At 38.8% G+C, this 25,972-nt stretch overlaps 1 protein-coding gene across 6 annotated transcripts in view; it reads right to left on the minus strand.

Moving 5' to 3' along the window:
* LOC143724383 (signal-induced proliferation-associated 1-like protein 2) overlaps positions 1-25,972 on the minus strand; it is a 143,904-nt gene that overhangs the window by 79,627 nt on the left and 38,305 nt on the right. For all 6 annotated transcript variants that reach the window (XM_077217365.1, XM_077217363.1, XM_077217362.1 and 3 more), the window contains exons 2-4: positions 7,330-9,094; positions 2,404-2,537; positions 243-431 (exon numbers count right to left, since the gene is read on the minus strand). In XM_077217365.1, the coding sequence (XP_077073480.1) occupies positions 243-431; positions 2,404-2,537; positions 7,330-8,719 (1,713 nt within the window). In that variant the 5' untranslated portion in view covers positions 8,720-9,094. The remainder of the gene's footprint in view (positions 1-242; positions 432-2,403; positions 2,538-7,329; positions 9,095-25,972) is intronic.

The raw sequence follows: 25,972 nt of genomic DNA on the forward strand, positions 1-25,972 counted from the left end.
TATTTTTATTATTATTACTAGTAGTAGTAGAGCCATATTGATCTGTAAATCACAAAATCAAGCAAATTGTACAGTCCTACAAACAAGCAGACCAAACCTGGATTAAAAAAAAAAAAATTTGCATACACTTTTTCTGAGAAAAGTTGCAGTAGATTTTTTTCCCCAGATTGTGCACCCCAACTATGCATTTCTGAATATCATTTACATAAAATCAGATTTCAGCGTTCTAGACTAGTCCTCACCCCCTGCTCGTCCAGCTTGAGGAGCTGCTCGGGGACTTTGGGTGAGTTGAGGGCCAGTCGAAGGCACTGGATGTTCAGCTCCGGCACCACGTACTCCAGCACCTCCTTCAGTGGGAGACCGCGGGCCGTCCCGTGCCTCGCCGTGGACGGCACAGCGTCCTCCAGAATCGCCCCACGCAAGGTGGTTAACTGAGGAGGGCCAGAGAAAGACAAGAGCTCTCAGTTAATCTAAACTGAAATTCAAACACACTAACTGTACGTTCACACCGCCGCCGACTTGAGCGTCAAAGAAGCTCTGGCCGCTCTGTCAAGGACGCTTGTCAAAAAGCACGGGGAAGCTCGTTGACGCTTTGGACGCTCTGACGTAGCAGGGAGAAGAGAAGTGTCACAACATGAAATGTAATAAACAGAAAAAAACAAGCAATACATTGAAGAAACCTTTTATAATGACAGCATTTTTATAACTGTTTTGGTCACTTTTGGTCGTGGAAAAAAATAATAATTAGCTATTATTATTATTATTATTTGCATTAGGCTATTATTTGCATTAGTGCAATTGGTCAAATCTTTGTCACCGTGAGCAAATGAATTGCATTCCCATGCCTCGTTCTTTTGTAACTGGTCCCTGTAAGCAAACAACGTCATATCATATATGTTAGGAAACCCAGCAACAGCGATTATCAGCTTCTCCTCCATTTTCTCGGAACTAATGTTTTGGTAGGAACGAAAGTTCACATCGTATGTTTCTCCGGAATCAGCCAGAGTGAAGGACGTCTTTATTCTGATTGGTTTCTGGCGTTTTGCCGCTGCTTGCCGCTGAACCGCGTCATAGCTAATTACCATAAAGTTGAGCTTCTTTCAACTTTCTGATTGACGCTCAAAACGCCCAAAACGCGACGCCGAGGGATTTGACGCTCCTTGCAGCTGAGAGAAGCCAGCTTCCATTGAAAATGAATGACTTCCGGCCGCTTTGGAAGCTCAAGTCGGCGGCGGTGTGAACGCACCTTAATCATTACACATGCATTAAACTGCAAGGGCATTTTCCTACCTCAAACAATCAAAATCCTTATTATCCGATAGCATAATATTGTCATACGAGTATGTGACCTCAAGTACTTATTCTTTTTCTAATAAACTAACAGGATTCTTTCAATTACGTATAGATATATTGGTATATCAAGTTATTGTCAATGAAATCCTCATGCCCACTCCTGTCTGAAAGGAAGAAATTGAGTCTCGACTCTTTTATCTGCACTTATATAAAGTAAAAGCCTTTTATGCTGAATTCTCTAGCATCTCTTAAAACTAAAGGGTCATTCTGAGATCTTGAGTCATTTGAGCATCTATGGCATGTAGGAAATGACAAAAGGCTTCATAATTCAGATTGATTTTGAATGAGAGCAATTAGAAGCTGAAGATCAAAGCCTAAGGTTTAATGCGGTGGAGAAAAAAGAATCTGCATGTGGGCATTTGTTGATTTACTGTCCTTGAAAATAATAATAAAAATAATAATAATATTTCACCCCATGAGAGATTAAAAAAAAAAGTAAATTACATTTTGCATAAAGAATTTTTAAAAGTTTATTTAAGGACCCTTGAGATAATCTGTCCCAAATTAATAAATACCGGTAATTAATAAATACCGGTAAATAAAAAAAGTACATAAATGAATACATAAGAAAGCAAACAAACAAACAAACATATAAATAAATAATTTAGAAAATGAAGTTCATGTAAGGCCCATTAAAATTCCTGCATTTTAAAATTATTTTCATGACAATTTCATGATTCTATCATTAATAAAATTATTAGCAATTGATATCGTAGGGATTATTATAAATGTTGCCAATGCAAACCAAGACATTTTCAATCTTGTAAATATGAAAGAGGGAGGGTTTTACCTCTTAATATTAATTAAATGCTTCATTTCAGCAGGTAAAACTTTAATGAATTATTTAAATGTTTATGTAGAACTACTATTTCCAGTGTGACACCATTAATCCTTCTAAATGTACTAACATTTTTATTGCAATTAGGGCCATCAATCCATTAATTTTTAATTGCACATGATATGCTCATTTATTAATTATCTAATTATCAATAGTTATTTATATCAATATTTGCTGAGAGATTCATGTCCATTTGTCAAGCACTCGCGTACCTGACTCGTCCTGAAGGTGACCCGATAGTTATACTGCGATGCCTCTTTATCTCTTCCATCATCCAGCTTTTCTCTCCGAACGCTGATGGCCACCGGGCCCAAGTTCTCATCCACCCCGAAGTAGTTCTGGTGCTCTGGGGGTTAATGACAGCAAAGAGAGGAAGATATGAGGTCAGGTTCGAGAAGGACAGATAACACTTTCCAGGAACACCCTATAGAGCGAGTGAGAGACCCTGAGTGAACCGGACAGAAAGAGCTATTTAAACACAGTCTCTCTGGTGCTGGTCATGCTGAGGAGACACACACACGGGAAACTCCACTGATAACAGTCTACAGACCTTCTTTTTTTAGGATTTTTGCATTGTGACATTATTTAAAATTAAAAAAATAATCAAGCAAGTTTGTTTTAGGACCATTATGATTTTTGCATTTTGACATACATTGTGACATTTTTTTCATGACAAATAATTCAGACATCTCTCTGAAATAAATAAATAAATAGAATTTTAGTATAGGATTTTTTGCATTTTGATATTGGATGGATGGATGGAAGCATGGAATGAAAAAACGATAGATGGATGGAAGGACAAAAAATGGATGGATGGATGGACAAAAGGATGAAACGAAAAAAGAATGGATGGATGGATAGATAGATGATGGATATACAAAAGGATAGATAGATGGAACATCAAAACGATGAATGGATGGAACGACAAAATCGATGGATGATGGATGGATGGATAGATAGATACTCTTTTGATTTTGGAGTAAAAAATAAAAGAAAATAAGATAAAATAACAGCAAATGAGGATTATTTTAATATGGTGCTATAATGGAGAAATATATCCTAGTTATCTGTCATGTCTACATGGCAATGATGTCGTCTGACAGTCTCGCAGACACATTAGTGTCATATATGATCCATAATCTCTGATTTCACTGGACCACAGGAGTCCGTCAGAGATTAACAGGAGAAATAAACCCCCCCACAGACGAGGCTTAACCTCTTTCTTTTTGATATCCTTTTCAGTAAGCCCCTATGTAGTCAAACATGCATTTGGACATAATGTTGAAAACCTGAGGTCAAAATTATGCAATATAACAGGCAATGTGTACTAAAGCATGCCATAGTGGGAAAAACATAAGGATAATGCGTATTGATGCAAAACACACACACACACACACAAAATGGGACAACAAAGAATTAGCAACAGCTCAAGTAGTGTGTGGGATCCTGCTGATGGCACAACACAAAAAAAACAAATACAACCTTATTCAAAGTTACGATAGCAGAAGGGAACTGCATGATGGGAGGGATCTGAAAACGTTCTACAACAGCCCTTAATCCAACTCAAATTCAGAGGTGAACGCCAACAAACACCCTCACCAGTGACACTTCATCTCATCCACTTCTCACACACTCATGAGAGTAAAACACTGCTGAATTCTTCTCTAAAATACATTTTACTAGAACCCTGCTGGAAAATGATAAATCACAATAATAATGTTACATTTATATAGTGCTTTTCTGGGTACTCAAAGCGCTTTACATGAAAGGGGGAATCTCCTCAACCACCACCAATGTGCAGCTCCACCTGGATGATGTGACGGCAGCCATAGTGTGCCAGAACGCCCACCACATATATGGGGATGATTAGGAGGCCATGATGGACAGAGGCCACTGGGCAAATTTGGCCAGGACACCGGGGTTATGCCCCTACTCTTTTTTTTTTTTTTCGAAGGACATTCTGGGATTTTTAATGACCACAGAGAGTCAGGACCTTGGTTTAACGTCTCATCCGAAGGACGTTGCTCTTTGACAGTATAATGTCCCCGTCACTATATTGGGGCGTTAGGACCAAGGGGGTAATCCATCAGCCGGAAACTGAAGCCTCCTGGGAGCCGCCATTGTAGCAGACCATCACCTGCTGTTAGCATTCCATTGACTCCCATTCATTTTGGCGTCACTTTGACAGCAAATAATTTTACATCTGAGGCGTCCAAAGACTTCATTTGTCCATTATTTATTTCTAAAGAAACAAGACAATGTATAAAAGGCTCCATTACTTTGTATCTTACGTTATGGCCCCGTAGAAGCCGTTTTTGCTCAAATAGGCTAACGATTGCGTCATAACCACGCGACTCTCTGTCGCACAGTAGAGAATTACCGTATAGACAGAAGCTCGCAGCCAATCTTTTACTGTCTATGAGGCAATCAGGGGGACATAGAGGCATAAAGTCAAGGGAGAAGCCCATCGATAGAGAGTCCATAAAAGCAACGGGACAAAATATTTCAACAATGTTTTTGAGGAATTGGAAATAATTCGGTATGTGGCACAGCTACTAGAAAGATTTACAACTGTCAGACAGGTTCCTCTACGTCGTCAAGCTCAGTTTGAGCCTGCGCAGTCGCTAAGCCATCAGGAAGTGAGTGCTTTTAATGGGTTTCACTTTTCTCCAGTTGAAATCAAGGGGGTCGCTGTGTCCATTTCTTTTACTGTCTATGGTTAGGACCCACACAGACCACAGGGTGAGCGCCCCCTGCTGGCCTCACTAACACCTCTTCCAGCAGAGACCTGGTTCTCCCAGGAGGTCTCCCATCCAGGTACTAACCAGGCTTAACCCTGCTTAGCTTCAGTGGGCAACCAGTCTTGGGCTACAGGGTGATAGGACTGCTGATAAAAAGACATCAGCTTGTCCATCACCAACAGGAGGCCATGGTGCTCAACAAGAAGAAGTATTAATAACATTCATGTATTAATGCAACCGTAGTGTAAACTTTCAGTGGGCATGTCACATCTTGCATCCTCTCCAATCACGCAGATCTTGGTCACGAAGAGAGAGGAAGTTAATGGAATCAATGCTACTCCCTGGGTGATAAAAGCATCATGGTGTGAAAGGGATAGTGGCTCTTAGGAGAGACATGTTGACAGGTCTGTCCTTTTCAGGTCCTGTAGAGACGCTGATGGGGTGATGAGCAGCTATAAAGGTTAAATGGACTTTGACTGTTAGTTTGAAGTCGGGAAAGTCAGACAGTCAAAATAAAATCAGTATCAGTCCCACATAATGCATTCCATTTAATTAAATTTCAAGCCATGCATTAAAGTTATGCAATCAATTTAAAGTTATGCATTTTATTTGAAGTCATGTTATCAAGTTATACATTCTATTTAATGCAATTTAAAGTTATGCATTTATTTTTAATTCAATTTAAAAGTTATGCATTCATCAATTTAATTTCAAGTCAAGCATTTAAGTTATGCATTCAATTCAATTCAGTTTGAATTTATCCATTTAATTGAATTCAATGTAAAGTTATGCATTCAAGTTATGCATACATTTTAAGTCATACATTTTAATTAAATAAGAAGTTAAGCATTTAAATAAAATCAACATGAAATGGGATGTTCGAGTAGATGAGAACCTTGAGAGGAAACCAAATGTATTTTCTTTCTTGACAAATGTGTCATTATTTGCTATTGCCTTTATCTTCGTTGTATTAATCAACATTAAATTACTGTGTTAAATATTAGCAATATATTAGTAAATCTGCATCACCTGCAAGTTACAGTATAAGAAGAACTAAATAAATTGATTTGGCTATTAATTTAGAATTAATAAAGAGCCCATACATCCAAAAAAGTTGTTTGAATAGGGTCCATTTGGATTTCATTTCGAGTTTAAACTCCCCCCCTCTTTAAACGGCACTTCAAATATATAGTTAAATGCACAAGACTAATCAGTGTCTTAAATATAACCCTGTACAAATGGCAGCAGCTCCGCTGCACAGAGGAAATTGAGCTCTTCTGCTTGAAAGGTCTTTGGCGACACGGCAAGGCGGATGATTATCTATTTCCCAATAGAACGAGCTTGCTAACATGATTTATTGTCATTTGAGCTGAGCTGTAATTTGCTCATTCGCTACGGCTGGAAAGCCCGTGAACGTGCAGGACACAATCGCAGCTTTCACCCACAGGCTGCGGCTCATTATTCAGCGTAGTCAAAGGAAAGAAACGAATTTCTGCATGGCAAGAGGTCGAGCAGCTGTTTTCCAGAGCTTAGGAATGGGTAACACAATCCTGTCAGGACTATGCAGATGTGCAGACATGCAAAAAAAGCAGTCTGACAGCCGCTGACACCTTCTCAGTCAAACACCAATGTCATTGTGCAGGAAAAGTCAAAGTATCGTTTGCTCGTTCCATTCCCAGACACGCAGAGGTGTTTTAATGAAGAGCAGTGGGACTGCGGTGCGAGTAGAGGGTTCCGTCTCACCTCTCGCCATCCCGGCTCCCCGGACGGGAACAGCTGCACCTCACCCTTTCTATTCTCACATGACAAATCACAGGCCAAAGACAGGAGAACATTCTCACACCTCAATCCTTGGCACAAGCATTTGTCCTTTCAAAATGTGTAATAAACATCGGGCTTAAAAAAAGCTGCTATTGTCTCGGTCCCTAAATCACCAAAATAGCATCCAAAAGGAGAAAATATTACAAGATACAAGTTCTTTAATCCCAAAAAATTGGATTTTAAGTTTGCAATTAGTATTTTGTACTCATTTTCGAGTTAAAGCTAAAGTTCACCCAAAGAAACGGAAATTATTTACTCACCCTCAGGTGGATACAATAGAAGATATTTTGATGAAAAGTTCGAAACAGCACTGAAATACACTGACTTTCATTGCATAGAAAAGTTGGTCATACAGGTTTCGATTGATATGAGGGTGCGTTAATGAGGAAATTATCCTTCCTTGAAAGGCAACACTGAAGGAGATATTTAGACTTGGTTTCATAGATTTGTCAAAAGAATTTGTTTTCTTTGGAATAACATGAACTGATGAATATTCAAAATACAACCTGGAATGAAAGATTTCAAGTTACAGACAAGAATCAACCCCATTTTTCATGCAAAAATAACAAGGCTTACCTCTCCCATAGAAAAATTTATGGTAATAATACGCTCCCAGGTCGATGTGCTCGATGATGTACCGCTTGACCTTTTCACGGTGGATTGCCTGGCTTTCCCGTGGCACCTCCAGCACAGACACACCAGCATTGGTACAGTGTGAGCTCAAGGACGACTCGAAAGAGCAGTTTTCTCCTCCAGCACTGTAGGTGGTGTTAGTTGCCCTGGAGAGAGAGATCCTCCTCTCCCCCTCTCCACCAACCTCATTGCGAAAATGCGGGCAATTGAGCACCAATCCATTGCTTTTCCCATCCCCCTCATCCAAATCCAGGTTCTCCTTGGGATTGAGGTCTTCCCGACTTCCCAGTGGTGATTCAAACATGGATGCAGGTCCAGTATTATTCCCACCCACCTGTCCACCTCCTGGGATTTGGTACTGCGAGGCAGCAGAAGCTCCGGTTGTGGTGTTTTTCCTCTGGTTGAGGCTGATACGGTTTGCCACCGCTTCACTGATGTTGAAGAGTACGCTCTGGACGTCATAGTGAGCAAAGCATTTCTGAAAACTGAGCGGTCGGCGGTCGTCCTGCTCGGTGGAGAGTCGCAAACCATCGTTCTCGCTTTTAATAGTCCTCAACTTCCTAAAAAGTGATGTCTCAGATGACTCCGACTTGAGACGACGCATGAAAGACTTCTCACTTTCTCGGCTGTAGAGGAGTGAGCTGTCCACGTAGTCGTAGCCCGAGATTCGGACGATCTCACCGCGGGCTATTTGAGCGGCGGTCTGCAAGCTTGGGGAGAGGGTTGTGTCGTAGCGAAGAAGTTCTGGGAAACCGACAGGAGGGGCACTGCGATGGTCCAAACTGTCAATCCGGTATCCTCGCAACATGGTAAAGAACCCTTCATTCCCGAGACCCTGGCGATCAATAGAGGAAGTGCTGCCGTATTCCCGATGCAACGAGGCACCAGTGTTTGGGTTGACGGCGTTCTGGTCTAATATGTCCTCCGCATCAATGTCGCTGATGGTCACATCACTATTACTCCGCTGGCGAATGGGATGAAGCCCCTTCAAAGGGGATAGACTTAGAAGGTCACTCAGGGAATATTTTGTATCCGAATAATCAGGCTCCATTGGTGCTTCACCCAAATCCGTGATCTCCACACTTTGGTCTGGCTGCCCGTTCTGAAAGGCCGTGATGACGCTCTCGTAGTTGGGCCCGCCTCGGCTTTCCCAACCCTCCTTTTTCGGGGGCCAGTCCGTCACCCTGGCTCGCACCCCCATTTTAGGCATGGCGGGCATCCCATTAGTTTTACCACCCCCTTCCAGCTTGCCCTGTGTGTTGGTCGCTGGATGTCCCATACTCCCATTCAATGCTTTCAGCTTCCTGGTAAACAATTCCTCAGATGACTGCATGACGTTAGAGAAGCCCTCAAGCGATGGAAGGTTTGTTTTATCGTCGATACCCACGGCTCAAGCTCATATCAGTCTTGCAGCTGCTTGGGAAAGCGAGAACTCAAGTCTCCTTATCGGTTACATTGTCATAGGTCACCCATTTGAGTCCCAAGGGCCAGCTATCTCAACTAGCTTTAGATGTGTCCTAGAGTCCACATGAAGGGGTTCCTTTCACTCCAAGTCCATTTTTCTTCAGGAGTGACCAGTTTGATGAAAGACAGGCAACATTTGGGTGTCACGGACGGCTGGAGCTTCAAGGAGCAGAAGGGGTCAGTTGAAACAGCTATCCTTTCACAGAGCTCAGCTAATTTAGGACGACAGCTGGAGGAGAGCGATCTGTTGGGAGCAAGGAGAAAAACAAAAGCACATTAAGGCATCTCACAGAGAACAGCAGAATACATTTATTCAGACAATCTTCCAGGACAGTGGGATGTCTTTCTCAAAACCTCCTTATGACCACAGAACAATGTAAGACTGTTAGATAAGTGGCAGGGTGTGTACCGCAAAACAGGCCTGATGACTCCTTCAACCAGGTCTTCTCACAAAGAGACCATTTAAAAATATTAATGTGCATTTCTTTTTGCTTTTTTGCTTCCTTATATTAGCCAAGTAGGGGTTCAAATCAAGAGAACATTCAGTGGTTTTCAAACTGGATTATGCATTAGGCAAGGAGAACTCAGTAAAAAATGTCTTTATTTTCATGCCACATTTATTCACTCCCACCGAGTACTGGAACTCCCAAATGCAATGCATACATTACATGCACGTGTATATATATATATATGCGTGTGTCTTAAAGGTTCCCAGTGGGGACTCCAGTATTTTAACTTCTGCTACCATTTGTGGGTTGGGAAGGTGCCACTGATGACCTTAATGGGGTTTTCATGTTCATTAATATCGTGTGAATGCCACATTCATGCATCCTGGTATAATGTGCTATACAGAATCATCTATCATGACCTGACATTGCTATCAGCACACAAAAAAAATCTGCTAAATCCATTATATAGCGTGACCTACAACGTAAACTGCATGACCCTGTTTTCTGAATCTGAAAAAAAGAAGAAAAAAAAACAGGAACAAGGGACAATACATCCCATCTCCACCGTGTTCACCTTCTCCCACGGTTCAGTTTCTGATGTACAGCACACCACCACTGAGACGTTACAAATATGTATTAAACAACATATAGGCCAGTGCTGCATGTTGTAATTTTAGCATTATGCAAAGGTTTAAAAGGCATTTTGATTTGCAACAAGCAGATGACCTGCAAGTGCAGTTTTGACCCAAATTCACAGTTGGTGTACATAAAATGCAACTAGGATTGAGCACACTGAATTTGGAAGGGACATTACTGTCCTGGTTGTAGTTTTTGGATAAAAGTGTCTTCAAATGGTTATTTTTATTACTGTGTATTGATTAAAAAAATACCTTGCATGTAGTATGATCAACTGAATAATTGCATAAATCACAGTATTTGGCTTGAAAAGCCCAGAAATTACTATAAATTCAAATAAATTCCATGATTTAGGCAGAATATATAAAAATATCTTTAGAAGTCAAAATATAGTTTGAACAAAAGCCTATCAGAGACCTACAGACAACCATTTAGCAAATCCTTTGACTGGATTTGTCTTTAAGAAAAATCATGGTATCACAGTGCTTTGAAAAATTATTATGGTGATGAAATCATGCTAGTACTAATACATTTTTGTAAGCAGACTCACATAATGTAAAAAAAAAAAAAAAAAAAAATTTATGTGACAGAAAAAAGAACGGCTAGCTTCATGACATTTTTATGACTGCATTGGTTAACTTGCATTAACTTTTCCTACAGACTGTTCTGTCCTTCAATTCAAGAGAGTAGGATTTTGGATCCCAATGCTGTAACCTAACTAACAGTTTTCACATTGAAATGCAGCAGCAGCAAAAGTGCTTCCTGAAATAACTTCATTAAATGAGACAGGCTTTTCTGAAAGGATGAGCAAGGACAAAACAGAGGGGCTCCGATTACGTAATCTCTTTTCACATCGACACAATCATTAAGATACACACACAGACACACAGCAGGGTCACTGTGGAAAAACCCTGTCCACTAAACACTCAAGGACTATTGAACTGTGACTAAAAGTGTCTCCTTCAATGTAAGATTGTGAAGAGACTCAGAACAAGCTGCTGAATTCCAACAGAAAGATCCTTCTCCAAAAGCTCCTTACAAATCTAAACATCTAAATCCAAATGATACCTTAAAGTACCAGTTCATTGAAGCAAACCAAAACCCTGGCAATCATTTCCAAAGGCTTTTTGTGAAGGCCTCAATGTTCTTATGTTCAAAGAAACCTAAAAATGAAGAAAAATCATAAGCAATTTATCATACAAGATCTAATAATGCAATATCACAGAGGCAAGTTTAATCTAGTTTGAGTAGTGCGGAAACTAGAGCAGAATTAAAAACTAGGGATGCAATGGTATTAAAAATCGATCAATTATTTTAACGGCATATGAATGAATGAATGAATGAATGAATGAATGGATGAATGAAATTCTGAGGTTTGCTAATGATTACACAATTATAATGTAATATACTATGCAGATACTGTAAATATATACCCAATAATGACCAACTTAGAGACATTTATATTAAAAAAAGATAGTCCAATAACTGATGTGGTACCGACATATTTTCATTATAGTGAAAATGCAAAAATTTAAAAGTGCTCATGGATAGTGTTCAACCAATATGGATTTTTTGATGGCTGATGTTACACTTCCGTCATTTATCGGCCTCTCCAAAAACGACAAACATTGGCTGATATATGTCAGCATTGGCGATACATTGGTCAACAACTATGGACAAGATGCGTCTTCAGGAGTTTCAGATAGATGTTGGAGACTCGCTCCACCACAGAGAAACAGAGGTTCTGGAAAATGAAAACTTCTGCCACACACATAAACAAGACATCACGGTGGTCTCTGAGAACCGATGAAGTCCATCTAGAACACAGACAATGATAAATGTTCTCCATCGTGTCTTTTCTCTACAGGGACCCCTGATTGCAGCACAACCTGGTGGTGGTCAGCGAAAATATATCATCCCTATGACCTCTGACCTGCACAGGGTTTGTTTTGTGACTGGGCCTTCTGTGAGTGTGAAGGAAGCTGATAATGGGAGGTCTGGGAGACACAGACACACACAGACACACACAGTCTTTAATGAGAAAAACTCAGCAGTCATTATCTTTGGTCAACCTCCAAGGCCAAAGAAATGAAATTGGGGAGAGGGGGTGTTGGCTGAGAGACTAATTATAGCAATGAACTCATTTTCTGTCGCTGGCTGGGCCATTTTTGTGTCTTTTGGAGCTGTTTCGCCAGGTCTTAAAATAATCTATTGACACGGTGGCCTGATTAGAGGCTGCGGGAGTATTAATGTGCCGTCACCAGGAGAACTCGGTGCTGTCAGCCTTCTTTAAAATGATATGGCACTGTCAGCTTCAGACGTGATCGCTGGACCCTGGGGAAAATATTATAAGCATTTCAGTTCAGAGCATTTTTTCCACCATTATTCTACACTTGTAATCGCACAGTTAAAGCTGTTTTTAGTTTCATTTGTAATTTAAATCTTTTTAATGAACCTTATTTACACATGGTTATTCATAATAAACCACTTTGTAGACATCATGGCATTGTAGTGGCGACTTGTGCATGGACAAACGCTGTAATTTTCTTAAAGATCCCATATTGTACAACTTTCTGAAGTTTTATTTTAGGTTTTGATGTCCTTAAGAATATATATTTGCGGTATAAGTAGCAAAAACCATGTTAATATATTTTTACAGCTCCTTTCTCAGGAGCTCTGCCAAGAACAGGTCGATTTTGGCCCGTCTACTTGATATTCATGAGCCTCTCTTCTGATTGGCCTGTTGTTTTCTGAGTGACCCACCATTGGTGACTGAATATTTCTGACGGCGTTCTGGTCTAAAGTCACAACAGCTCGTGAAAAGGCACAGCTACTTTATGCAGGCTGTGTGCATTTGTCTGTGGATCGACAGTTTTGAAACTTATATGGTAGTTTCATAACCCCTAGACCTCTGTTATCATGAAAACCACCAGGAAATTTCAGTTGACAATATGGGACTTTTAAATGATAAAACTGAATTATTATTATGGGGGGTTTCTTTTGCAACGATTGAGATTTTATATACTTTGGATATGCTTGTGTACCATTAGAAATGTTTGTGGGAGGTTTGAGATCATAAATATTGAATGCCACAGAATTTTTTGTGCATTGTACTTTTTAATGCAACACAAGACCTCATACATGCAGGGCAGAAACAGCTGAATCCTGTGATTCTCTTGAGCGCAGGGGTCATTCCAAACCTGCTCATCATCCAAACCGGCTCTGACAGGAGAGCTGTGCTGCAAAGTCAGGACACTGGGAGAGAGTTTAAACACGCTGCTTTGGTGTTATTCTGATAGGATGAGTGAAAACCTAGCCTAACCTAAGATCATCTCCTGATTAAACCCACCAATCACAACAACCCTAAAGCCCCGTTCACACTACCAGCGAAAGGCAGCAACAAAGCGACATGATCCAGTTTGTTCAAGAGCTGGCGATTTCCGGCGACACAAGCGATAGGGATCGTCGGCCAATTTTCAGGGCTAGCAGCAATAGTGAGCTTTGAAAGCATAAGATCCCGCCCTCCCCTCATAGTCCTGAAAGAGTCTCCTTAAAGGAGTAGTTCACTTTTTAAAAAACTTTTGCTGATAATTTACTCACCCCCATGTCATCCAAGATGTCCATGTCTTTCTTTCTTCAGTCGAAAAGAAATTAAGGTTTTTGATGAAAACATTCTAGGATTTTTCTCCATATAATGGACTTCATGGGGTACCAAACGGTCCAAGGTCCAAATGACAGTTTCAGTGCAGCTTCAAATGGCTTTAAACGATACCAGGCAATGCATAAGTGTCTTATCTTGCGAAACGATTGGTTATTTCAAAAATAAATTAAAAAGTTTAAGTTTTATAAGCAAAATCATCAAAATGAACGAATCTTTTTTCGAGTCATTTTGTTCATTCAACAAACGAAATGACTCGAAAAAAGATTTGTTCATTTTGATGAACGAGTTCGAACAGGAGAGTCACGAACGTGCATCACAGAACAGAGCAAGGCGAGCATTTGTGCTTATAAAACTTAAAGTTTTTTATTTATTTTTGAAATGACCGATCGTTTCGCAAGATAAGACTCTTATTCATCGTCTGGTATCGTTTAAAGCTCTTTGAAGCTGCACTGAAACTGTCATTTGGACCTTGGACCGTTTGGTACCCCATGAAGTACATTATATGGAGAATAATCCTAGAATGTTTTCATCAAAAACCTTCATTTCTTTTCGAGTGAAGAAAGAAAGACATGGACATCTTGGATGACATGAGGGTGAGTAAATTATCAGCAAAAGTTTTTTTAAAAAGTGAACTAATCCTTTAAATACATGAACTACAAGTACAGTAGATCATGTCTCAAAGCACAGCAGATCATGTACAGCAGATCATGTACAGCAGATCATGTCTCAAAGCACATAATATAACAATAATAATGAACAAACAACTTATAGAGGTCTGGCCTGTACCACCTGACTGCTGCAGATGAATTTCGCCGTTGAAAGTGATGCCTTTGAAACGCATAAATTTGAGTCACGAAATGCTCCAAGTATAACGTCACAGATTTCCATCTCTTCCAAATTACAGTAGTTATAGTGTGAATGCAGCATAAGTTGGATGTCTTGGTTCAGGAGGAACTGTAAAAGGCGGCTGCTGTTTTGGTTGCGCTGCTCGTGACCGACGTCTGTCGAACTCATAGCATGAAACGCGCTGATGACACGTGGTCTGCGTGAGCAGGTGTACGGAGGTGTGGAAATACAGGACCGAATGCAATGATTGGACAAACATTTTATGATCCTACACCTACTACAGACAAGATATACACACACACACACACACACACACACACACACACACACACACACACACACACACACACACACACACACACACACACACACACACACACACACACACACACACACACACACACACACACACACACACACACACACACACACACACACACACACACACACACACACACACACACACACACACTTAACTTAGTAATTGCTCTCAGGATATGAAGCGACTTTCAACCAGCATAACAAAAAATGTTTCTGGAACAAATCGCCCACCCTGCCTTTAAACAACACTCTCCATAACCAGACACCTTACGGCCTGAAAAAGCACTAAACCGCTTTCATAAATAATAACTGGCTGAATGTGAAAATGAGGTAATGAAACTATTCAAGGAAGCCTTCCATTTCAAACTCAACTAAAATCTACGTCATTTAACCAGCCATGTTTATTTTTGTCCTTATTCAGGTTAAATAAATATACTGCAGCCTATTATCTGAGAACACAAAATAACACACACAAGCAATTTACACCTCGCTCAGGACTTCAAACTATTTTTCTGGTTTCAATCAAACTTCAAGGGCCGTTTTTTTAACCTTGAGGTGATATGGCGATTATTAAATTCCTCACACGCTCGGTCCAAAAAAAGAAAAAAGGCTGGTAACGGTAACCAGACACTGGCAGCTCTGGTTTCATAAAGACTCGTATTTCTGCTTCAACAGAGCAGTTCGCAGCCTTGAAGGAGCAGATTAATAATGCCATGAAAACGGGCCAAATCTTTTCAACAAAATCCAAGCAATTAAATCATTAAGCCAGTTAATGTGTTGCTATTAAATGTAAGAGTTCATTATTAGGTTCTGGGAACTCATTCTCATCCTACTGACGGAGTTATACTTAACGGTGGCTGTTTGTTTGGGTCGAGGGCCAAGTCGGGCCATCCCGAACACGGATCCAAACGCCCCCCAGAAACACACCCTTCCTTTAATCTGCGGCTCATAACTCAGGGCTCTCGTCGGGGAGGCGTCCGCCACAAGCTGACACTCAAATTAGCACCAGCGTGCGGCTCTGGACGTTACGAGTCTATAACCTCCTCTGTAATAAGACGGGGCCCTGCATCAGACGGGCTCTTTGAGGCCTGCCCCGAGCACCGCTGGGGATTTAATAGCCAGTTTTTGTAGGGGAATCACACCCTTCGGTGATCAACAGTTGGTGGCTGAAAACTGCAGAGAGAAATTTCCATTTTGTGCGACAAGGGAGAGCGACCAGACCGACACAGATTAGACAAGCAAAGAGATGCTGATAATGTGTCCTGACTCGTAGAAATGAAAATGAGCAGGGAATAAAAGACTAAAGCGTAGAGATAAACCAAAAAAGAGAAAAACATCTGCTGTATTTTAACATCCTCAAGCATTGGCATGGAGAAAAAGCAGAGTGCATTTTAAAACATCCAGCTTTTGTTGGGTCTAATAATAATGACAATGTACATGATGATGGATGATATATTGATGGAAAAACTGACATGGCACACACCTCTCTTGAAGAAATCAGCTGAAGGCAACGTCATGAACTATCTAAAGTCTGTAAAAGCATACTGCAGTCAAAATTCAAACGCAGTAACAGATTAAGACAGTATTTGCATTTTCTCATGCATTCAAGTCCCCATTGATCGCGCTCAAAGTGCATTTATAAAGAGCCGTTCCCTGCGCTTTTGCAATGCTGTTTAATTAACCAAGGGCCACTTTTCATACAGCTGATTTTTTCTGCTTTCTGTGGAATATCTGTAGAATATTCTAGAAATGTAACTTGTTCTTTTTTTTCAATTAACACAATTGCATAGAACAGACCTGTCTTAAGTTTCCATTAAAACACTGTCTGTATGTGTGTGCGTGTGCTACAATGCAGCAGTGCATTAGCTTAGAAAAGGCAACTAAGTTATCTGTAAAATAAACTGTTTAAAAAATGCTTTCACATGCATCAATATCAAGTCTCCAGAAGGCATTAAACAAATATAACTTGTGGAGTGCTCTCGGAGTATGCATTTATTTGTATGCACTGATGGAAACGGAGAGTAAAAGATTTGACATAAAATATGTTTTATCCTTTGGCCCCCAATATAGGACAGCATTACTATTACAGCCAATGTAGCATGACTAACTAGCTATAAACATGTCAACAGTTTAAATAACCTGTTGAGCAAGATTGTTCTTACAATGAGCAACCAAGGCTAGAAAAAAAACAAAACAATTTAAACTAATGTTCACTATGGCAATGCTGAGAATACAACGTCTGTTTCCCGTGTGTTGAGTTCTGAAATATTTCCAAACACAACAATGTTAAACCAAGCTTGTGCATCTAGAAGCATTGCTATACTTGTGTAGATTCTCGGTTTAAAAACAAAAAAATAAAGTAAGGAAAATTTGAAATTCTGATACTCGAAAAACAAAGTTTAGAGCCAAGTATCCTTGGCGTTCATGTCAACTGTTTGTCCTTGCCCTCGAGCAGCTGAACAGTCCTCTCTGAAATCCCCAGATGCCTTCCTTCTACAGAAAATAGAAATGGGCTGTTAGCAGAGCCATCTATCCACGGCGCAAATGAAATCGCTGGCCAGAAGCCCATATTAAAGCACCCGTCCCTGAAGACACGCCACTTTTTCCTTATGTATTTGACAATCCTCCCACATTACCTGTTGCTGGAGGAACCAGATTTCACATTCACTAGAGAAACACTTTATATGCTCTTAAGTAGCAGCAGTCAAAAAAACAGAACAAAAAAAGGAAAACCTTTTTCCCCATTCAATATGACTATATATATTAAAGATAATAATCAAAATCATTGTTTTATTGAAATGTATATTATAAATATTAAATCAATAAAGAAATATATTACTATTGCAATAATACTACGGTTGTTTACAATAAAAAACATATTTTATAATAGATTAATCAAAATACAATTTTTATTTTATTAAAATTATTTTAAATATATATAATACTATTAGAATTATACTATTTTACTGTAAAGTAAAAGCAAGTACGGTACTTAATTTTATTCAATAATCATAATAATAATTATTCAATTATTCAAAATAATATTTTTATTAACATCTAAATTATTGATTAAATCAATAAAGAAATTCAGTATTTTACTATTGCAACAATACTATTGTACTGTGAAATAAAAAACAAGTATTTAATAACAATATAGTAATAATACTTACTATTATTAGGATTGTTAAATTATTATTCAAAATATTATTTATTTTATAAAAATGATTAAAAAAAACAATCAAAGATATATATTACTATTGTAATTTTGTACTGTAAAATAAAAACAAGTACTGCATAAAAAAATAATCATTAGTCAAAATATTATTTTAATTTGATTAAATTCTAAATTAAATTAAAAAAAATTATTTAATGTCTAAATTACATGAATAAGGAAATACAGCATTTTATTATTGTACGAATACTGTAAAATAAAAAACAAGTGGTTCAAAATAATAATATTAATAATAATTATTATTATTTTATTTTACAGAACAACAGTATATAGTAAAATACAATACTCTGCATGGTTGTCTTAATTAAACATTTTTGGGGAAAACAGTTGCGAGACTTCTCTTGTATTAACAGATTCATATATGATTCTCATTACAAATTTGGGAAGACTATTGGTGTGCGTCACATTTTCATAAGCGACTCACAGCGCTTGCAGAGATGGAGTTTGTGTACAGCAGAATGAAGGAGAGTCATACTTCAGGTTGGAAAATACAGAAATCCATATCACTTCGATTAAAGAAAACACACATCCCTGAGCAGTCTTTATGAAGACAGTGATCTCACCCACAATACAAGGAAGTGCTTTTTACTGCAAATAAAACAAGTGGCAGATCCATGGAAAAACTGAAGAGGGAGATACACTGTTAATAGGCTAGAGATCATTTACGTTCTCTATAATAATAAGTTTAATTTATATAGCGCCTTTCCCAAGCTCAAGGACTCCTCACAATAACAGTAAAGAACAAAGAATCAGTTCACACATAAATGGACATTTGCCCAGTCCAAGAAAATGAGCGATTGCAGTTGCATATCGCATTATATTTGTAATACAGACTAGGGATGGGACGGTATGAAAATTTCATATCACGATTATAGTGACAGAAATTATCGTGATTATCAATATTATCACGGTTTTGTTAAAACAAGATGAAAGTGTTAAAAAAGAACTGATGCTCACACTGAAAACATTTCAACAAGTTTTATATTTGAGAATCAACAAACAACAAATAAAACGAGCAGCTCTATGCACTTTCTAAAGCAAGATTCTATTCTGTGGCATTTCCTTCCTTATAATGACCGTCGTCAATAGCAACATATTATAACACAGCGGACATCCATGTAAATCACAACGGACACACGCTCTCATTTCATTCAAATATAACTTGTCATCTTGCGTCTCCGTTTTTGATTGTATTGAAAATGAAATCAGAGATGATTTATTGTTTACAGAATTTGATAATATTGTTGTGATCATCTTGTCCGGACGAGTTTTGTACGCTGTACAAAATGGATTTAACAGGTAGGAATAGAGACATTAATCTCTATTCAATATGTCCCCGTTAAAACAAATCTGTGTAATAAGTGTACAATGAATATACATTATCTCTTAAACGTCACTCTTAATAGTCTTGTTTGAACTTGTTCGTTCGTCTTTGGCTCAAAGACACTTGCTTTGAACGCTTCTTCGCGGAAGCTTCAAGTTTATTTCAAGTGAGTGAGAAAATATTTCAACTCGAAACAACATTTTATGCCCAATTATTTCCCAGACGTAGTTTTAGTATTGAGATCAAAGTTAACTTGCCTTGCGTTCGCTATGCAACAGTGGATGATGGTCACACAGGACGACTCGGCAGATTTGAAGTGTTTACCCCATCACAGCGGCTTTTTTTGAGCATGTTCTGCAGACAGAGTGACCATCCTCGATTAAGTTTCCCCCAGGATTTTTGTAAATGCCAAAATATGACCACACCTCAGATTTGGTCCTCTTAAAAGGCTGAAAAATCTCCCGAACGCAGTCACCGCCTTCCGCCATTCCTTCTCGAATTTTAAACGATATTACTAACCGTCAGTACATTTTATCGTGGTTTATAGTGAAACCGGTAATCGTCCCATCCCTAATACAGACAGAAACAAAAACAGAAACAAAAACGAAATAATAATTATTATTATTATTCGATAATAATAATTATATTATTCGAAATAATTACGAAAAAATAATTTTTTATTACGAAAAAATAACGTTTTATTTCAAAAACAGAAATAATAAACTGTATTTACAGACAGAATGGAAGGTGGGCAGTTGAAGTAAAGATGCAAAAGACTAATGGTACCCAAGTTATGACTGTAATACAAAGTTATGAAAAATGTTTTCTAACAATTTACGCCTCGCCTTAAGACAAATTGCAAGAATTGACTTTTGACTCCGTGATGCATTAGAACATCTAATATTCAACATACAGTAATGAGAAAAGTCAGAAAGAGATTCAATAATGTTTCCAATTTACCTATATATGATGCTTTACAATCCTCTCTTATGCATACTATAGGTTTAAGTGTGCATAACAACCTTGATGCAAACAAGCAATATGCTAAGCCTTATGTTAAGCTATTCAGGTGCTCTAGTTTAAAAACAAGTACAGTATAAGTTACATAAATATGGATCATGGAAATGCGCAATACTTGTCTAAGAAGGTTTCTGAGGCTCTGAGGTTTAATCTGTATCCCATTTCGGTTGTGGGCTAAAACTGCTTCCAAAAACACACAAATTAAATATATCATTTCAAAAACCATATTTCAGAAGCAGCCATGGCAAGAAAACGATATCAAAGTCATGACTGGGTTGGTTCTCATACCCTTGACTTTGATCTGGTCCAGCTGGTGGAACGGTCCAACAAACCCGTAGCGTCTCGCTCATGTTTGTTCTTGGCCACTGTAAAGGAGACATCTGATGGCTCAAGCTCCTCGTGGGACTCATCCAAGTCAACCATCTGTTGTGTCAGCGTTAGAAAAGCTCTCATACAGAGACGATGTGCCTCAGCAGGCCTCCTCAATACACCAGCTCCAGCACCACACGCCAGCAATTACTGGACACGCAAACCCAACGCTGCCGTCACGATAATGGCAACCTGTCATACAGCGAGTTCGAGAAAGCACTTTACTCGAAATGGGGTCCAAAACAGGTTCAGAAGTGCTTTTTTCTCATCTTCAACAAAAGTGAAACGAGCTGCTTATCAGAAAATGAAAATGGTCAAACTCAAGAGCTCAAACTAAATATAACAAGAACTGGTATATTTTACACGTTTAGCCATTTTTTTGCAACACTGTAACCAACATTTTTGAAAACAAAGTTTTTCACATTGAGCAGACAACAGATGAAATTTAAAACAAAATTACATTTAAAATTGTGTGTGTGTGTGTGTGTGTGTGTGTGTGTGTGTGTGTGTGTGTGTGTGTGTGTGTGTGTGTGTGTGTGTGTGTGTGTGTGTGTGTGTGTGTGTGTGTGTGTGTGTGTGACAAACTAAAACAAAATTAAAATATTATAAAAATATTTAATATTTAAAAAAATATATAGTTTTAATACAATTTAAGTCAAATTTGTCTGATTAAGAATCATTAAAAATAACATAACAAAAGTTATAAATAAAAATCAAAGAATAAAATAAAAGCATATAATGTTTTTAGGGTGAGGGGTAGCTATACTGGGACCAAATGTTGGTTTGTAGTTACGGATTTCTCAAATTAAGTGAGCAACATCAATAATGAGTTATAAAAATTAATTAAAACAAAAGTATTATTAATATTATTAAAAATATTTGTATCAGGCAATTTTGGCCATTGAAATTAATTAAAAATGGTTCACTATAATGAATTGAATGTCAAGTCAACAGATTCGCCATAAAAGGGGGATTTGTGCTTCATTCTTTAAAAGAGAATCTGTGCCAGTAAAATCTGGACATCTGAAAAACGTGTTAGGAGAGGCACTGACCTATCAAAGAGGACAGTGAATGCCCATCAGAGCTGTGAGAGTGTTAATGTGAATCTGTTAAAGTGCAGAGGTCATGGTGGGAACTGAGAAGTGCGTTTTTCACTTGTGTTTTCTCACCTCATCTAAAACTGCTCAGGTCAGAGGAAGTGCACTTAGTCACCGCACGGTAAAATAAAGTCAACGGAGAGCAAAGCCTTTGAAACATCTTCACAAAAACTAAAAAATATCCTGCCAAGTATCATTACTATTGCTCATAGTTGCATTTTGTAGACATGGTGTTAGGAGTTCATGAACACCGAGTATTGAACTTGAGTAACTCATTCCACAACATATGTGTGATAGACATGGATGAAGACAACAGACTAAAACTCTGGTGCGCGACTGTGCAAAACTTGCATCATTTTTTTTAATATTTTGTCTATAAACTGAAGAAAAAATAATGTAAGATTTACTTTGAAACATTTTTCACTCAGAAACTTCACAAATTATTACAAAGGAATGGCAAGTAAGAACTTAAACATAATACTTTGAAGTAGAAAGACTGAAACAGTATTTTCATGTAAAACGCACTCTAATGATCTTTATGTACGACTTCAAATAATGGTTATTTACAGTGTGCGGCAAGGGACATAACGTCAGTCTTGAGCATTTAAGATCAGCTGATTGCTTTAACTGGTCCGAGACCTTGATCATCAACTCTGAAAACTCAGTTAATATACACATTACAGACAGTGAGATTCAGTACAGTAAAGCATTCGCAACGACAGTAATTTGCAACAGCAAAGTGTAAGTGAATTTCATTGAGCTCAACTTTATGCAAATAAGCAGTGACACAATATGACAGCTACCAATGGGAATACAGATCCATCGAGAAACGCCTATAGCACTTACCAACACCGAGAGGCGTTAATTTATGAAATCACTGTCAGTGAACATCTCTTTAACTTTGTAAACCCCATTTAATTGTTCCGCAAACATTTGGGAAAATATCTTGACAATGAATGCTTCACAAAAATAGCCTTTTAGCATTGTTTTTTGACTCCGATAAGTTCAACAGCAGCAAACTAAATGAGTTCATTTAACGAACCCAAAAAACAACCACATGACGTTCAATCCACATCAGTTCCTACATCCATTGCTTGAGTACAAGTTTTCAAACGCATCTTTATAGAAAGAAACCTCTGCAAATGATCCGAAACAAGGCTGTCCTCCTCAGTTCTGATATGAAGACAAGCAGAAAGAGGAAAGGAGGAGGAGAAAGTGCTGGCAGGCACTGAGTTCCAGTTAGCTAAAACGCTCACAGCTGCCCTGGTAATCTGCACACATCGGCCTCATTATCATATGCGAAGGGGCGCTACGCTAGACTGTGACATTCAACTTTACTGGAGAATGAAGAAGAACGACACAAAGGCTAAAAAAAAACTCTCTATTGTTCCTCCACACGGTTCAATAAGTGACCTTCCAGATGCCAAGAGATGGTTTTGGCGCTGGATGAAGCCGGTCGGCCCGTGTAACAGACTTCGCCTCGTTCTGCATGACATCTTTACATATAATACAGCCCGAAACATCTGCATATTTTCAACATCAAATCAGTATGCGACCGCAAACATCTGGAACAATCTATCCCCTCAATACAGAAGCGTTCTAGACATCACTCTTTGATTCATGTGCTCAGAGAGAGAAATGTGACCGCTGAACATTACTTTCCTCTGTGAAATTTTGGGGCACTTGAATTCTGACCATTATCAACAGATCAACTGAGGTGTAGTTAATACACAACTATGCACCTGTCGTTGTAGTGTCTACTTCTTTAACTGATATACTTCTATAAACTGATATACTTCTATATTGACCATACTGATATGCTTGAACAATAAAATGTTCGATATATGACAGATTGATAGTTTTCAGATTATCGACCGATTAACAGCATCCATTAGCCATCTTTCTCGTATCAGCTCCAAAATCTGGATGGATGGATGGATGGATGGATGGATGGATGGATGGATGGATGGATGGATGGATGGATGGATGGATGGATGGATGGATGGATGGATGGATGGATGGATGGATGGATGGATGGATGGATGGATGGATGGATGGATGGATGGATGGATGGATGGATGGATGGATGGATGGATGGATGGATGGATGGATGGATGGATGGATGGATGGATGGATGGATGGATGGATGGATGGATGGATGGATGGATGGATGGATGGATGGATGGATGGATGGATGGATGGATGGATGGATGGATGGATGGATGGATGGATGGATGGATGGATGGATGGATGGATGGATGGATGGAAGACAGAATGAACAACAGACATAGGATAGAAAGACAAGAATAAATAGAAAAAGAGAAGATAGACGGATAAAACGTCAGATCGAACAAACATTAGATCAAATGACAGACAGATAAGACAATACAAAATGAGACAGACAGACAGACAGACAGACAGACAGATATATTGTAACTCTAATGCAGGATGATGTAAATATCACTGAAGAGAGTTGTGCTGTAGTTCTCTGTGATCCTGCAGTTTGTTGCGCTGCTGTCGACTGTGTTTGTTGATGGTTGACTGGTTACGCTCTGTGTTCAGCAGTGAGCTCACAGCTGCTTTTACTTCCACTCCTCACAGTGTGTGTGTGTGTGTGTGTGTGTGTGTGTGTGTGTGTGTGTGTGTGTGTGTGTGTGTGTGTGTGTGTGTGTGTGTGTGTGTGTGTGTTGTTGTGAGATAATCCGGTCACTCGTCTACATCAGGACATTCATGTTCAGCTATATTCCCTCCCACGTTCCTCCTCAGCATCAATGCAACTTCGAAAGAATCTAATAAAGGACCATTTGAGTGGAAGGAAATGGCGGAGCTTAATTACGCCAAATTCATGAAAGTCTGGGCTTCCTTTCAGAAGGATCACTTTGATCTGCTGCGCGGGTGAAGGAGGTTGAGGACAACATGCCATCTTAGGTTCATTTTGAGAAAAAGATGGACTTCATACGGCCTCCACTGAAGAACTGGCACTCCAGACACACACACTCACACACAAACAAACACACACACTCATGCCCACTTGAACAGCAGGACCTGGAGAAGCTCAGCATAATTCAAATGACAGTGTGGCTTTTGATACGTGAATGGGCACTGCAGATGCCATACACACAAACAAAAACAAAAACACACACAGAGAGAGAGAGAGAGAGGGAGAGAGGGAGAGAGAGGGAGAGAGATAGAGAAAGAGAGAGAGAGAGAGAGAGAGAGAGAGAGAGAGAGAGAGAGAGAGAGAGAGAGAGTGTTGAGAGTGTTTGTTTGGATGCACTACAGAATCAGCGAGTCATTATACCGTAAGTAAATCTCTGTTTGCAAAACATACACCAAAATATGCAGTATACGACAGAACACACGATGTTCCCACAATGCAATGTGTTTGACGTCTCTTTCCAGTGTGACGAATAAAACCGAGGTAATCTTCATGACTTATTATTTGATCATCGCACTGCTAGAAGGACATTTTCTACAAATATAAAACGAATATTTATTTTTAAGTATCTCAACTAACCTAGAGAATAAGTTTGACTAAATAAAAATATATTAATAATAAATGATTTTCAAGAGACGACTTGTCTTGAATAGCTAGATTTGGAAAGGATCTGCATAGAAAATAATAAACAAATTACATGCACAGATAAATACAATAAAACAAGGATACAAATTAAATAAACAGAAATATTCAGGAACAGAAATTCAATAATCAATTGTAAAATAACACTGCATAGTCTTCACTGTATAAATTGAAATAGAATTAATCTTTGTTACAGCTACAAATATGTTTTTTCTCTTTTCTCTGTATTTAGTTGTTTGATTACAGATTTTTATTAGGCTACTGTCACTTTAAGAGCTGACGCACGGATCCAATCTAATGATGCGCATTAGTTTTCTTTCTCAATTGTTTACGTTCAAGTAAGCCATATGCGACTGCGTTACCAAGGATACACACAGAGACGGGCATTTTGACATAATTTTGCATTTATGAGTCCGTTCCAGCACAAATAGACGTGAAATATAGCGTAATTCTGTGTTGTCCTTGCTTAAACAATATATCGTGGTGCCCTACTCTACTGAATTGCATACGGTTTCACATACATTTCTAAAACAGAGAAGGCAGCATACAGTGTATACTAAGCACTACACTGTTAGAAGTATGCTTAC

This window comes from Siphateles boraxobius, unplaced genomic scaffold, assembly GCF_051911475.1.
Source record: "Siphateles boraxobius isolate OS27281-9 unplaced genomic scaffold, OSU_SipBor_1 73, whole genome shotgun sequence".
Classification (NCBI taxonomy): Eukaryota; Metazoa; Chordata; class Actinopteri; order Cypriniformes; family Leuciscidae; genus Siphateles; species Siphateles boraxobius.